General features: G+C 38.3%; 1 protein-coding gene across 11 annotated transcripts in view; it reads left to right on the top strand.

Annotated features, from left to right (window-relative positions):
* CHM (CHM Rab escort protein) overlaps positions 1-13,337 on the top strand; it is a 249,703-nt gene that overhangs the window by 196,558 nt on the left and 39,808 nt on the right. The window contains exon 13 of one of the 11 annotated variants that reach the window (XM_086387485.1): positions 223-499. The exons of the other annotated variants lie outside the window; for them this stretch is intronic. Coding sequence (XP_086243611.1) covers positions 223-377 — 155 coding nt within the window. The 3' untranslated portion in view covers positions 378-499. Of the gene's footprint in view, positions 1-222; positions 500-13,337 lie in introns of those variants that run through there. 11 annotated transcript variants of the gene reach the window in all.

Here is a 13,337-nt window from a genome sequence, read left to right as displayed (position 1 = left end):
GGGAGTGCTCGCAATGTATGGACCACACTGGGTTTGCCCCACTTACGGTGTGTGTGCTTTCCAGGTCTACACTGCTCAGCCTCCAGGTTGCTCTGCAGAGGAACTGTCCAAAGTAGGCCCTGGGTTGCATGCACTTCCCAGGTCTAAGCTGTTCAGGTTGAGGTTCTCAGGTACTCCACAAAGGCACAGACTTGGTTAGGAATACTTTTGTGCCCTTTCCAGGTCCGAGCAGCTCAGACGACCAGGTGCTTGGCCAACACACTGTACCAGGTGGGCTGTGCATCTTAATTACCTCCTGGGTCCCAGCCCCTCCGTTTCCCGGGTGCAGAGCAAGGGCACTGTCTCAGGTGTGCTGTGTGTCTCCTCTGGGGAGCTGATCTCTGGCTGCAACCCTCCTGGCAGATATCAAGAGTCCAGGAACCCAGGAAGACTTGGGAGCAACTGTGAGCAACTGGGAGCCTGCTCACAGTTTGGTGGAGGATGCCGTCTCTGGAGCCAAGATTGCCGCTTGCCTTCCGGCTCTGGCTGTAGCCCGCCTGCCTCTCTGCCTCTGTCAGCGGGGGCGGGGCTGGTCTGCAGCTGGCTAGCTCTCCTTTGGTATTTGCTCAGTCCTTTGTTCTGTGTGCGGGCCAGGCTGCGCCTTAGCTTAGAGCATTCAGAAGTTGTTTTGAGAAGTTGCTCAGCATTCAGATGATCTTTTGATGAATTTGTGGGGGAGAAAGTGATCTCCCCATCCTATTCATCTGCTATCTTAGGACTGCTCTTGTCTATTAGATCTTTACATTATACTTCCACATGTCTCTGAGGCTCTGTTCATTTTTTTTTAATTCAAAAATATTTTGATATCTATTGAGAGCAATGTACCCTGCTAGACACAGTGAATTATAGGAAGGAATATAGCCCAATTGGTAGCAATGAAAAGATAGTACAAAAGCAAGAAGAGTGCAAAGTACATGTATTTCTGTTCATGTTCATATAGTCTATTTTCTCTGTTTTGTACATTTTGTGCCATTTCTACAGTTCTACTTTTAAGTTCAATGATTCTTTCCTCTGTGCATTCCATTCTGCTGTTGAACCTATTCATTATGTTTTAAAATTTTAATTATATTTTTTAGTTTAAAATTTTCTGTTTGATTCTTCTTTAAATCTACTTGGTGCTTGTGGAATGCATCAGGATTTTCAGAACTCTAATCAAGAAAGAGATATCAGGAGACTACTAATCCAAGATAGATTAAAACAAGAATTCTTTATCATTACCAAGATGAACTAATGAGTGATGGTTGTGACTTTTATTTTTTAGAATACTATTGATGTTTTAATGTTCTTTTTTTCTGGATTGAGGGAATCCTTTTTTTCTTTTTTTTTCTAATTTAAATTCATTTATTTTAATATATATTGTGCTTTTGTAAACAGATATGAACAATTTATCTTTTCTCAAAAAAAAAGCTTTTCTACTTGTTTCCTAACGCTTTCTCTTTCTTTGTTGAGACTGTCTGTCATTTCATTTGTTTCCTGCATGTTTGTAATCAATCACTGATGCATTTTTATGATGGCTACATTAAATCTTCAGACAAATACAGCAGCTGTGTTGTTCTGATTGCCTTTTCTTATTGAAGTTGAGGTTGTCCTGGTTTTTGGTAAAATGAATATTTTTTTATTGCTACCCAGATATTTTTGTTATATAATGGGACTTAGATCTTATCTTGGGCTTCCTCTGACACTGTTCTGGTAGCGAAAGAGAGTATTCCCTTGTTACTGCCAGCTGATAGTGGAAGTCCTGGTTCCCTGCTTGGCCCCTGCTGGCATGCAGAAATTGGAGCATTTCCTTATTACTGCTCAGTGATTGTAATCTCCAGTAGGCCTCACTGATTCCACTCTGGGTAGGAGGAGCAGCAGTGCTTCGATACTGCTCCACATGGCCTCAATGACACCATGGGGACAGGATGTGGCTTTATTACTTGCGCATTGGTGGCTTATTCTGACACCACCCCAGCGGGGCTGAGGAGCTGTCTTCTTTATTGCTGGATAGGGGTGAAAATCCAGGATCGCATCATGGTCTCTGCTGATATGGTAAAGGATGGGGGGACTGCTTCTCCTGGTAAATCCTGGCTCCCTACTTGGCCTTCTTTGACACCACCCTACCAGGGATGTTGGGACACTTCATTATAACTTGGTGAAGAATGGAAGTCTACATAAACTCCTTATTCAGGCACTAATGGTGAGTGTAGATGTGGGGGCCTTGTTTTTTTTTTTTTTTTTTCCTGCAGTGTTCAGCTGTGGTAGAACAATTACTGTCTAAAAGTTTTCTGTCTTGCTAAGTTGCCCCTTTCCTGATATTTTGACTAGAGAGAGGCAGGCTTTTGTTGGGGCTTTGTTTGTCTGAGTCCACTGATGTTTCTGGGTGGCCAGTTTTTCTGGTAACTACTCTGGGATATATGAGGCAAAAAGAAAACTCAGGGAACTCTGCCATTTTGTTCCTTTGGTGTCAAGGTCCCTTGCTGGTCTGCTTTATTTTCTTTACTTCAGAATTTTCTTATGTTCATTTTATATATTATATCTAAGATTTTTAACTCTACTTAATAAGACCAATAGACAAAGGCACCTTTACTCCATGTTTCTATAAATGAATGTCCCAAAGTTTCTGAAAGTTTCTGGAGTTTTTAGGGCTTTTGCCCCTCTTCCAAAGGAGTATCAAATTAGATATCCAATGTTAGTTTATAAGCAAACATGTCTGTTTCTCCAAACATACAAGAGCATTGCGTATTATCTTACCAAATCTCCATTGCCAGGTTAAAAGTAGAAAATGATATTTTGATTAAATGTGTATTTAATAAATCATGAAGTTGACCATCCTTTCATAGTGTTTACTGGGTATTTATCCCTTTTATGTGAATTACTTATTCATTTAATTTGTCTATTGATTATTCTTTTCTTATCACCTTGTAAAAACAGTATAAACATTAAGGGTAAAAAAGAAGAATAATAAAAATAAACATTCATGAAAAGATGCTCAACATTGCTAATTATTAAAAAAATGCAAATCAAGACTACAATGAGGTATCAATGCAAAGAAATAGAGGAAAACAGCAGAATGGGAAAGACTAGAGATCTCTTCAAGAAAATTAGAGATACCAAGGGAACATTTCATACAAAGATAAGCTCGATAAAGGACAGAAATGGTATGGACCTAACAGAAGCAGAAGATATTAAGAGGTGGCAAGAATACACAGAAGAACTGTACCAAAAAGAGCTTCATGACCCAGATAATCACGATGGTGTGATCACTGACCTAGAGCCAGACATCTGGGAATGTGAAGTCAAGTGGGCCTTAGAAAGCATCACTATGAACAAAGCTAGTGGAGGTGATGGAATTCTAGTGAAGCTATTTCAAATCCTGAAAGATGATACTGTGAAAGTGCTGCACTCAATATGCCAGCAAATTTGGAAAACTCAGCAGTGGCCACAGGACTAGAAAAGGTCAGTTTTCATTCCAATCCCAAAGAAAGGCAATGCTAAAGAATGCTCAAACTGCCACACAACTGCACTCATCTGACACGCTAGTAAAGTAATGCTCAAAATTCTCCAAGCCAGGCTTCAGAAGACCATGAACCATGAATTCCAGATGTTCAAGCTGGTTTTAGAAAAGGCAGAGGAACCAGAGATCAAATTGCCAACATCCGCTGGATCATGGAAAAAGCAAGAGAGTTCCAGAAAAACATTTATTTCTGCTTTATTGACTATGCCAAAGCTTTTGACTGTGTGGATCACTTTAAAGTGTGGAAAATTCTGAAAAAGATGGGACTACCAGACCACCTTACCTGCCTCCTGAGAAATCTGTATGCAGGTCAGGAAGCAATAGTTAGAACTGGACATGGAACAACAGACTGGTTCCAAATAGGAAATGGAGTATGTCAAGACTGTATATTGTCACCCTGATTATTTAATTTATATGCAGAGTACATTGTAAGAAATGCTGGGCTGGAAGAAGCACAAGGTGGAATCATGATTGCCGGGAGAAATACCAATAACCTCAGATATGCATATGACACCACCCTTATGGCAGAAACTGAAGAGGAACTAAAGAGCCTCTTGATGAAAGTGAAAGTGGAGAGTGAAAAAGTTGTCTTAAAGCTCAACATTCAGAAAACTATGATCATGGCATCGGGTCCCATCACTTCATGGGAAATAGATGGGGAAACAGTGGAAATGGTGTCAGACTTTATTTTTGGGGGCTCCAGAATCACTGCAGATGGTGATTACAGCCATGAAATTAAAAGACGCTTACTCCTGGAAGGAAAGTTATGACCAATCTAGATAGCATATTAAAAAGCAGAGACATTACTTTGCCAATAAAGGTCCGTCTAGTCAAGGCTATGGTTTTTCCAGTAGTCATGTATGGATGTGAGAGTTGGACTGTGAAGAAAGCTGAGCACTGAAGAATTGATGCTTTTGAACTGTGGTGTTGGAGAAGACTCTTGAGAGTCCCTTGGACTGCAAGGAGATCCAACCAGTCCATTCTGAAGGAGATCAGCCCTGGGATTTCTTTGGAAGGAATGATGCTAAAGCTGAAACTCCAGTACTTTGGCCACCTCATGCGAAGAGTTGACTCATTGGAAAAGACTCTGATGCTGGGAGGGATTGGGGGCAGGAGGAGAAGGGGATGACAGAGGACGAGATGGCTGGATGGCATCACTGACTCAATGGACGTGAGTTTGAGTGAACTCCGAGAGTTGGTGATGGACAGGGAGGCCTGGCGTGCTCCAATTCATGGGGTTGCAAAGAGTCGGACATGACTGAGCGACTGAACTGACTGAACTGACCGTATAATCCAGGAATCCCACTCCTGGGCATACCTGGAGAAAACCACAGTTCGAAAGGATAGATGTACCCCAGTGTTCATTGCACTGCTGTTTATAAAAGCTAGAACATGGAAGCAACCTAAATGTCCATTGCTGGAGGAAGGGACAAAGAAGGTGTGGTACATATATACAATGGCATATTACTGAACCGTAAAAAAAGAATGATATAATGCCATTTGAAGTGACATGGATGGACCTAGAGATTGTCATACTGAGTAAAGTCACATAAAGGGAGACAAGTATCATACGGCATCACTTAAATGTGGAATGTAAAGAAATGGTACAGGTGAACCTATTTACAAAACAGAAGTTAAGTCATGAAAGGTTGTTGCTGAACTACGAAAGACACCGGTATTCTTGGCCTCCAGAGGAGAAGAATTCAATCCAGGGCCAGAGGCAAGGCTTGATGGCTCAGAGCTTTTGTGTAATACAGTTTTATTAAAGTATAAAAGAGACAGAGAAAGCTTCTGACATAGACGTCAGAAGGGGGCAGAAAGAATACCCCCTTGCTAGTGTTAGCAATGAAGTTATATACCTTTTAATTAGTTATTACAATGAATCAAAAGACTGTCTCAAGTTTGTGAAAAATTTACCAGATTCACTCTCATAATATACATTCTGAGGTATTAGGATTAGTCAGGTTTTCAGGAAGGAGAAACTGTCCTGAAGCAGGATACATTATTGGTGTATAATCCCTAGTACAGAGTTTAAACTGAGTTGTGTAATTGACTAAGACTAAGGAATGTAGACAAAAAAAAGTTTGTCCTTTCCTCCTCCTTGAGAATTCCAGACCCCCCTATCTCCACTTCAACAGCCTCAGACCCCATTCTTCTCCTTGGGGACTTTGGACTTCTTATCAGTCTGCCTAGGAATTGACTCTCTGTCACAGATGTAGAAAACAAACGTGTGGGGGCAGTGGTGGAAGAGAAAGGCACTCAGTCATGTCCAACTCTTTGTGACCCTATGGACTATACAGTCCGTGGAATTTTCCAGGCCAGAATACTGGAGTGGGTAACCTTTCCTTTCTCCAGGGGATCTTCACAACTCAGGTATCGGACCCAGGTCTCCCACATTGCAGGTGGATTCTTTACCAGCTGAGCCACAAGGGAAGCCCCATGGGGCAGGGGGGAAGGGAGAGGATAAATTGGGAGATTGAGAGTAACATATACCTATTGCTATATATAGAATAGGTAATAAGGACCTACTCTATAGCACATATCAATACTCTGTTAATGCCCTATATGGGAGTAGAATTTATAAAAGAGTAGATATATGTGTATGTATAACTCACTTGGCTGTACCCCAGAAACTATCACAATGTTGTAAATCAACTATACGCCAATAAAAAAAAATTAAGTTAAAAAATAAAAAATAAGCCTGATAATTTCACCATAGGAAATTAAATTAAATAAACATTAAGGGTATCAACCCTTTGACTTATTTATTGCAAGTACGTTTCTTGGTTCACTAAGCATTTTTTAAAACATAGGTTAAGTAGAGGGCATTACCCTAAGCCTTGGGAATAAGGCACAAAGTGATAAATAATGCATGATCTCCGGAAGCTTTAATTTTATGGGGGAAGAGCAAAGCAACAACAAATGAGCTAAAAATGAAAACAAAAACAAAGTAAGCAAAGCACAGTAGGGTAAACTAAGGATGCAAGCAATGAATATTAAAGGGAGGAGAAGCCATTGTGGTCTAAAATGATCTAGGAGTTCTTCAAGAAAGTTACGGAACATAATCCTCGCCTTAAAAATGGAATATAAGAAACTTTGTGGTTTCATGTTAAGTATAATGATAATATAAAGTTTGCTTATATAAGTTTTATATTATCAGTAAATTTTTTGAATTAATTTTTTATTGTGAGGGATGAGCATATTTGTATGTGTTTATATATACACATGCATACACATATATGTGTATTTATAGGTACATCAGTGTATTTATAGGTAACAAATTCCAGAGAGTATATGCCAAATAGTGGTTGTCCACTAAATGATGTTTAGTGAATGTTTAGCAGATGAGTGGTTATCCCTAAATGATGGGAAGACAGGTAAACTAACTTTTAGGGGTTTTTTGTTTGTTTGTTTTTTTACCTTGATTTTCTGATTTTTCTACAGTATGAATTAAAAACAGATTTAAGTGATTATGCCACAAGGATAAAGGATCATAAAATAGTATAACCAAAATTTAACATACTATACCAGATGTTCATTATAATTTTGGTTGTGTACAATTGAATCCACAGTTTGAAGTGTTTATTTCCAGTCTGTTACAATACAAATCGAACACCATCAATGGTCCAGATTTCGCACGTATGTGAAAAAGCCACCTGTAAGGTTTGGTGATTTATAGTTTAGTTGTTTAACAGTGGAATGCTTTAAAGATACATTGCTGATGATCAAATTAGCTTGTTTGTAAGGCATACTTACAAAAATATTGTGGCTTCTAGAGAAAAAATAGAAATTGTATAGTAAAAATTTAAGTCTTTTTGAATTGAAATATAGTTGATTTACAATGTTTCATAAGTTCAGCAAAGAGATTCAGTGATTCTTTTTCAGATTCTTTTCCAGTATGGTTATTACAAAATATTGAATATAGTTCCCTGTATAATACAGTTGATCATTGTTAAGTCTTTTTTACTTTAAATTCTGGGTTTTATTAAAGTCTAACTCTGCTGCTGCTGCTGCTGCTAAGTCACTTCAGTCGTGTCTGACTCTGTGCGACCCCACGGACGGCAGCTCAACAGGCTCCCCAATCCCTGGGATTCTCCAGGCAAGAATACTGGAGTAGGTTGCCATTTCCTTCTCCAATATATGAAAAGTGCAAGTGAAGTCGCTCAGTCGTGTCCGACTCTCAGCGACCCCATGGACTGCAGCCTACCAGGCTCCTCCATCCATGGGATTTTCCAGGCAAGAGTACTGGAGTGGGGTGCCATTGCCTTCTCCGAAAAGTCGAACTCTAGTGTATTCAATTCTTCATTAGCCATTGAAATCTATATATGAAGATTTATTTTCCTTTTAATGATGTTATTGATTTCAAAAGTGTTTTTCTCCATTTAAGTAAACATGAGAAGACAAAGGAATTTAAATCTGCCACAGATACTCTGCTCTTAGCTAAGGAAGATTTTATGTTATTTGTGAGCACATACTAAGTACTTGTTGACTGATTCTGGTACTGAATTCATTGTTACCTCTGTTCAGTATCTATTGCTGAAACTCTCATTGTTTTTTGTTTTTTGTTTTTTTTTTTTAACCACTACAATATTGTAAAGTAATTAACCTCCAATTAAAATAATAAATTTTAAAAAAGCAAAACAATACAATATTGTAAAGTAATTAGCCTCCAATTAAAATAAATAAATTTATATTAAAAAATAAATAAAGTAGGGGGTGAGGTGGAATCAAACTCTCATTCTTGAATTAACATTGCTTTCACTTTCTTCCCGCTGAGAACAGGATAGACATTTTAGACCTTTTATAGTATAATTCACGGTTGACCAATACTATGGTTTTCTGTTGTTCAGTTGCTTTGTACTTTATATTATTAAGTTGGTACAAAAGTAATTGCAGTTTTACATTGTTGAACTTTGCCGTTTGAGTTTGGAATACATTCTTAAATAAGTGTGGTTATGTTATACATCATTTTAGTGTGCATTTCTTGCTTTATGTTTTTTTTGCTAATGACTTACTACTTGCTCTGTATTTTATATTTATTTTAGAATAAGGAAATGATGTTAGACAAAAAGCAAATTCAAATGATTTTCTTATTCAAATTCAAAATGGGTTGTAAAGCAGCAGAGACAACTCACATCAACAATGCATTTGGCCCAGGAATTACTAACAAACATACAGTGCAGTGGTGGTTCAGTAAGTTTTGCAAACAAAATAAGAGCCTTGAAAATGAGGAGTACAGTGGCTGGCCATTGGGGGTTGACAACAACCAACTGAGAGCAATCATCAAAGCTGATCCTCTTATAACTATATGAGAAATTGCCAAAGAACTTAGCATCAACCATTTTACGATGGTTTGATATTTGAAGCAAATTGGAAAGGTGAAAAAGCTTGATACATGGGTGCCTCATGAGCTGACTGCAAATAAAAAAAAAAAAATGTCATTTTGAAGTGTTCTTTTATTCTATACAGCAACAATGAACCATTTCTTGATTGGATTGTGACATGCAACAAAAACTGGATTTTATACAACCAGTGATGACCAGTTCAGTGGTTGGAATGAAAAGAAGCTCCAAAGCTCTTCCCCAAACCAAACTTGCACCAAAATAAGGTCATGGTCACTGTTTGGTGGTCTGCTATCTATCTGATCTACTACAGCTTTCTGAATCCCAGCAAAACCACTACATCTGAGAAGTATGCTCAGCAAATAGATGAGATGCACCAAAAACTGCAATGCCTGCAGCTGGCATTGGTTAACAGAAAGGGCCCAATTCTGCTCCATGACAATGCCTGACTGCACGTTGCACAACCGACACTTTACCAGTTGAAAGAATTGGACTACAAAGTTTTGCCTCATCTGCCATATTCACATGACCTCTCGTCAAGCAACTAACACTTCTTAAAGTATCTTGACAACTTTTTGCAGGGAAAATGCTTCCACAACCAGCAGGAGGCAGAAAATGCTTTCCAAGAGTTCATCAAATCCTGAAGCATGGATTTTTACACTACAGAAAATAAAGAAACAAATGTGGATTGTAATGGTTCCTGATTTCATTAATAAAGATGTATTTGAATCCAGTTCAGTTCAATTCAGTAGCACAGTCATGTCCGACTCTTTGCAACCCCACATACTGCAGCACATCAGGCCTCCATGTCCATCACCAACTCCCGGAATTTACTCAAACTTATTTGTCTAGTTATAATGATTTAAAATTCACAGTCCAAAACCGCAATTACATTTGCACCAACCTAATAGTATTGAATTGCTGTATTGCATTCAGTGAAATAGACAAAATTCATTTTGTTATTTTTGTTAAAGACAATCTTAATGTTTTAGGCATTGTGTAATAAGCTAGAATATATAATTTTCTCAGTGTTTTCAATTTGTGTTTTAGTTTTTATTTTTTATAAATCACATGCTTCAGACTTTTTAATTCTTCATCTAATGCTGTGTCAGTACTGTAGCAACACCATAGTCCTAAGTATGTGGCAAATACTTTAAATTCACTTTCACCTTTTAGTCTCCTTAATTTAACATTGTTTTTTTTCATGGCTTATATTTGGCTTGATTTAGAATTTGTAACGGAGAAGGCAATGGCACCCCACTCCAGTACTCTTGCCTGGAAAATCCCATGGACAGAGGAGCCTGGTGGACTGCAGTCCATGGGGTCGCTAAGAGACGGACATGACTGAGCGACTTCACTTTCACTTTTTACTTTCATGCATTGGAGAAGGAAATGGCAACCCACTCCAGTGTTCTTGCCTGGAAAATCCCAGGGATGGGGGAGCCTGGTGGGCCTCCATCTATGGGGTCACACAGAGTCGGACACGACTGAAGCGACTTAGCAGCAGCAGCAGCGGAATTTGTAAAACCATAAGTGTGCAATTGAAGTTAACCCTCATACGATATGGGTATGGTGTATATGAAAGGTACTTGCAAAGCAACTAAATAGATCAGTTAACAAGAAAGATGCATTCTAATGATACAGTATTGTATTGCAGTTAAGAACAATCTAGGTTTAAATCCCAGCTCCTTCTAGTTTGACTTTAAGCAAGTTACTTAATCTCTCTTTACCTCAGCTTCCTTATCTGTAAAATAAGGCTGATGGAAGTACCTACCTCTGGATTGTTATCAGAATCAAATTCATGTGAATAGTGCATGGCACTTGTAGGTGCTCAATACATACTACTTTTCACTTAAACGCTGATCACCAGAGTTAGAGAGAGCTCTAGGAACCATAGAGATGTGTTCCAAAACTTGGACACATGTCTTGGTGAGCTGAGCCAGTGATTATCTTGTATTTATTTCAGAATAATTTCCTACTCGAGGCTTCCCAGGTGGCACTATTGGTTAAAAAAACAAAAAACTACATGCCAGTGCAGAAGACGTAAGAGATGAGAGTTAGATCCCTGGGTCAAGAAGATCTCCTGGAGAAGGAAATGGCAACCTGTTCTGGTATTCTTGCCTGGAGAATCCCATGGCCAGAGAAGCCTGGTGGGCTGTAGTCCACAAGGTCGCAACAAGTTAGGTATGACTGAAGTGACAGCACAGTACAATATCCTAGTCAAAAAGCAGACTTCTGATCTGTGTACAGACCAGAAATGGCTAGCAGAGATACCATCTCAAGAAACTGGGAATACCTTTTGTTCAAAATGAAAATACTTTAAATGATTTGTTAAATGAATTTTCATTACAATGAAATTGATGCTAAATAGGAAAAGTTTGAGAGCCAATTAGAAATATCCATTAGCTTGTAAATACTGGTCAATATTACATTATTTATTTAGTATCCAGTAGGGTGCTGTAGTCTCCACAAATACTTTCTTTTGAAATGTATCCTTTTAGGATTGAAATTTATCAGGTTGGAGTTTTTAAATAATTAACCTTCCTAGCATGTTTCACACATTTCCTTCACCATACTATACTGAATATATGAAACATTTTAACCTTTTTCTTTTCTCTTTTTCGGTTTTCTGGTCCCAACTGTTTTCTTTTTTTAAGTTTTTATTGGGGTATATTTAATTTACAATGTTGTGTTATTTTCAGTTGTACAGCAGAGTAAATGAGTTATATATATATATATATATGTATGTATGTATATAAACATATATTCACTCTTCTTTAGATTATTTTCCCATATAGGCCATTACAGAGTATTGAGTAGAGTTCTCTGTGCTATACAGTAAGTCCTTATTAGTTATCTATTTTACATACAGTTGACCTTTTTCTTATAATTTAGGAATATTATGAACATTATTCATTGTATTTCCTTGTAATCTAGCAATGCCCTTTAGGCCTGTTGAAATGTTTAGATCTACTTGTTCCTATGCTTAATGCCCCTGTTCTGTCAAGCATTTATCATTTCTTGCATCTAGATTTTGTATGTCTTCCTCCAGCTGTTTTCACGCAGCTGTCAGGATGTTCTTTCTGGCAGCTCTTTCCACTGACTTCCCTTCCCCCTTATTTCCTACTTGGAATCTGCAGAGGGCCAGAAAAGTTAGCCAAACTGGTCATGTTAGTCTGTGTGTATTGCAACATCTACCTTGGGTGCTGAAGCCTTTTATTTTTTTAATGGGGGTGCGTACTTCCTGTTTCTTGATGGTAGATAGAAGACTTCTGAATAAATGAGATATTACTGTAATTGTTATATAAACAGAGGTCAGTATTGGCTAAGTGTATTTGATACACTGATAGCAAATCTAGGTTAGTCTAGTTATTTTATCTTTTTAAAGTAGTAGCATTACGTTTTTCTAAAATCTATAAGTCAACTTAACTTCCCTTCCCTATATATAATTTGGTTAAAGTTTTAAGTTTGTTAAATATTTGAAATTTACTTATTATGTTTTTCAAAGGTAAAGTATATTTTTTGTATACATAGTGCATCTTTCAGAACATACCTTACATCTTTATTTTCTACTCATCCTTCCTTATATCCTAAATGAACCTAATTATTTTCTTTTAAACTAATTTGTAACTGTGCAAAACATCATCTCTGTAGCCCTTCCATTTGACAGTTTCACACTCTTTACAGGGCTTATTTGTATTCTAAGCCACTTGAAATATCTTTTTTATAAATATTCCATCAGTAACAGCTGTCTTCCTCTCCAGTACTCTTGCCTGGAAAATCCCGTGGACGGAGGAGCCTGGTGGGCTACAGTCCATGGGGTCACGGAGAGTCAGACACGACTGAGCGACTTCACTTTCACTTTTCACTTTCATGCATTGGAGAAGGAAATGGCAACCCACTCCAGTGTTCTTGCCTGGAAAATCCCAGGGACGGGGGAACCTGGTGGGCTTCTGTCTATGGGGTCGCACAGAGTCGGACAGGACTGACGCGACTTAGCCGCGGCAGCAGCAGCAGCAACAGCTGTCTTATTCTGAGATTTTATGTTACAGTGTGTTATTTATCTGTGACATTATTATATATTTATGAATACATAGTGTGAATATATATACACATATGTATTTGATATATATGTATACTTGATAATCAAGAATTTTATGTAGGTAGTTACTTGTTCAGTCATGTCAGACCCTTTGCTACCTCATGGACTGTAACCTGTCAGGCTCCTCTGGGATTCTCCAGGCAAGAATACTAGAGTGGGTTTCCATTCCCTTCTCCAGGGGATCTTCCCTACCTGGGGATCGAACCCAGGACTCCAGCATTGCAGGCAGATTCAGTGTAACCTGAAACTTATTACTCACTTGACAATACTTCCCGTGTAATTCTGTGTTCAAAATTAACTTAATTAGTGTAGTATCTCTCTTTGGGATTTTTCAGGGGCGCTCTGAAGCATCCCAAAG

This window comes from Bos grunniens, chromosome X (assembly GCF_055505025.1).
Source record: "Bos grunniens cultivar Pamir isolate PY7600 chromosome X, Bosgru_T2T1.0, whole genome shotgun sequence".
Lineage (NCBI taxonomy): Eukaryota > Metazoa > Chordata > Mammalia > Artiodactyla > Bovidae > Bos > Bos grunniens.
This window is presented reverse-complemented; position numbering and strand designations above follow the sequence as displayed.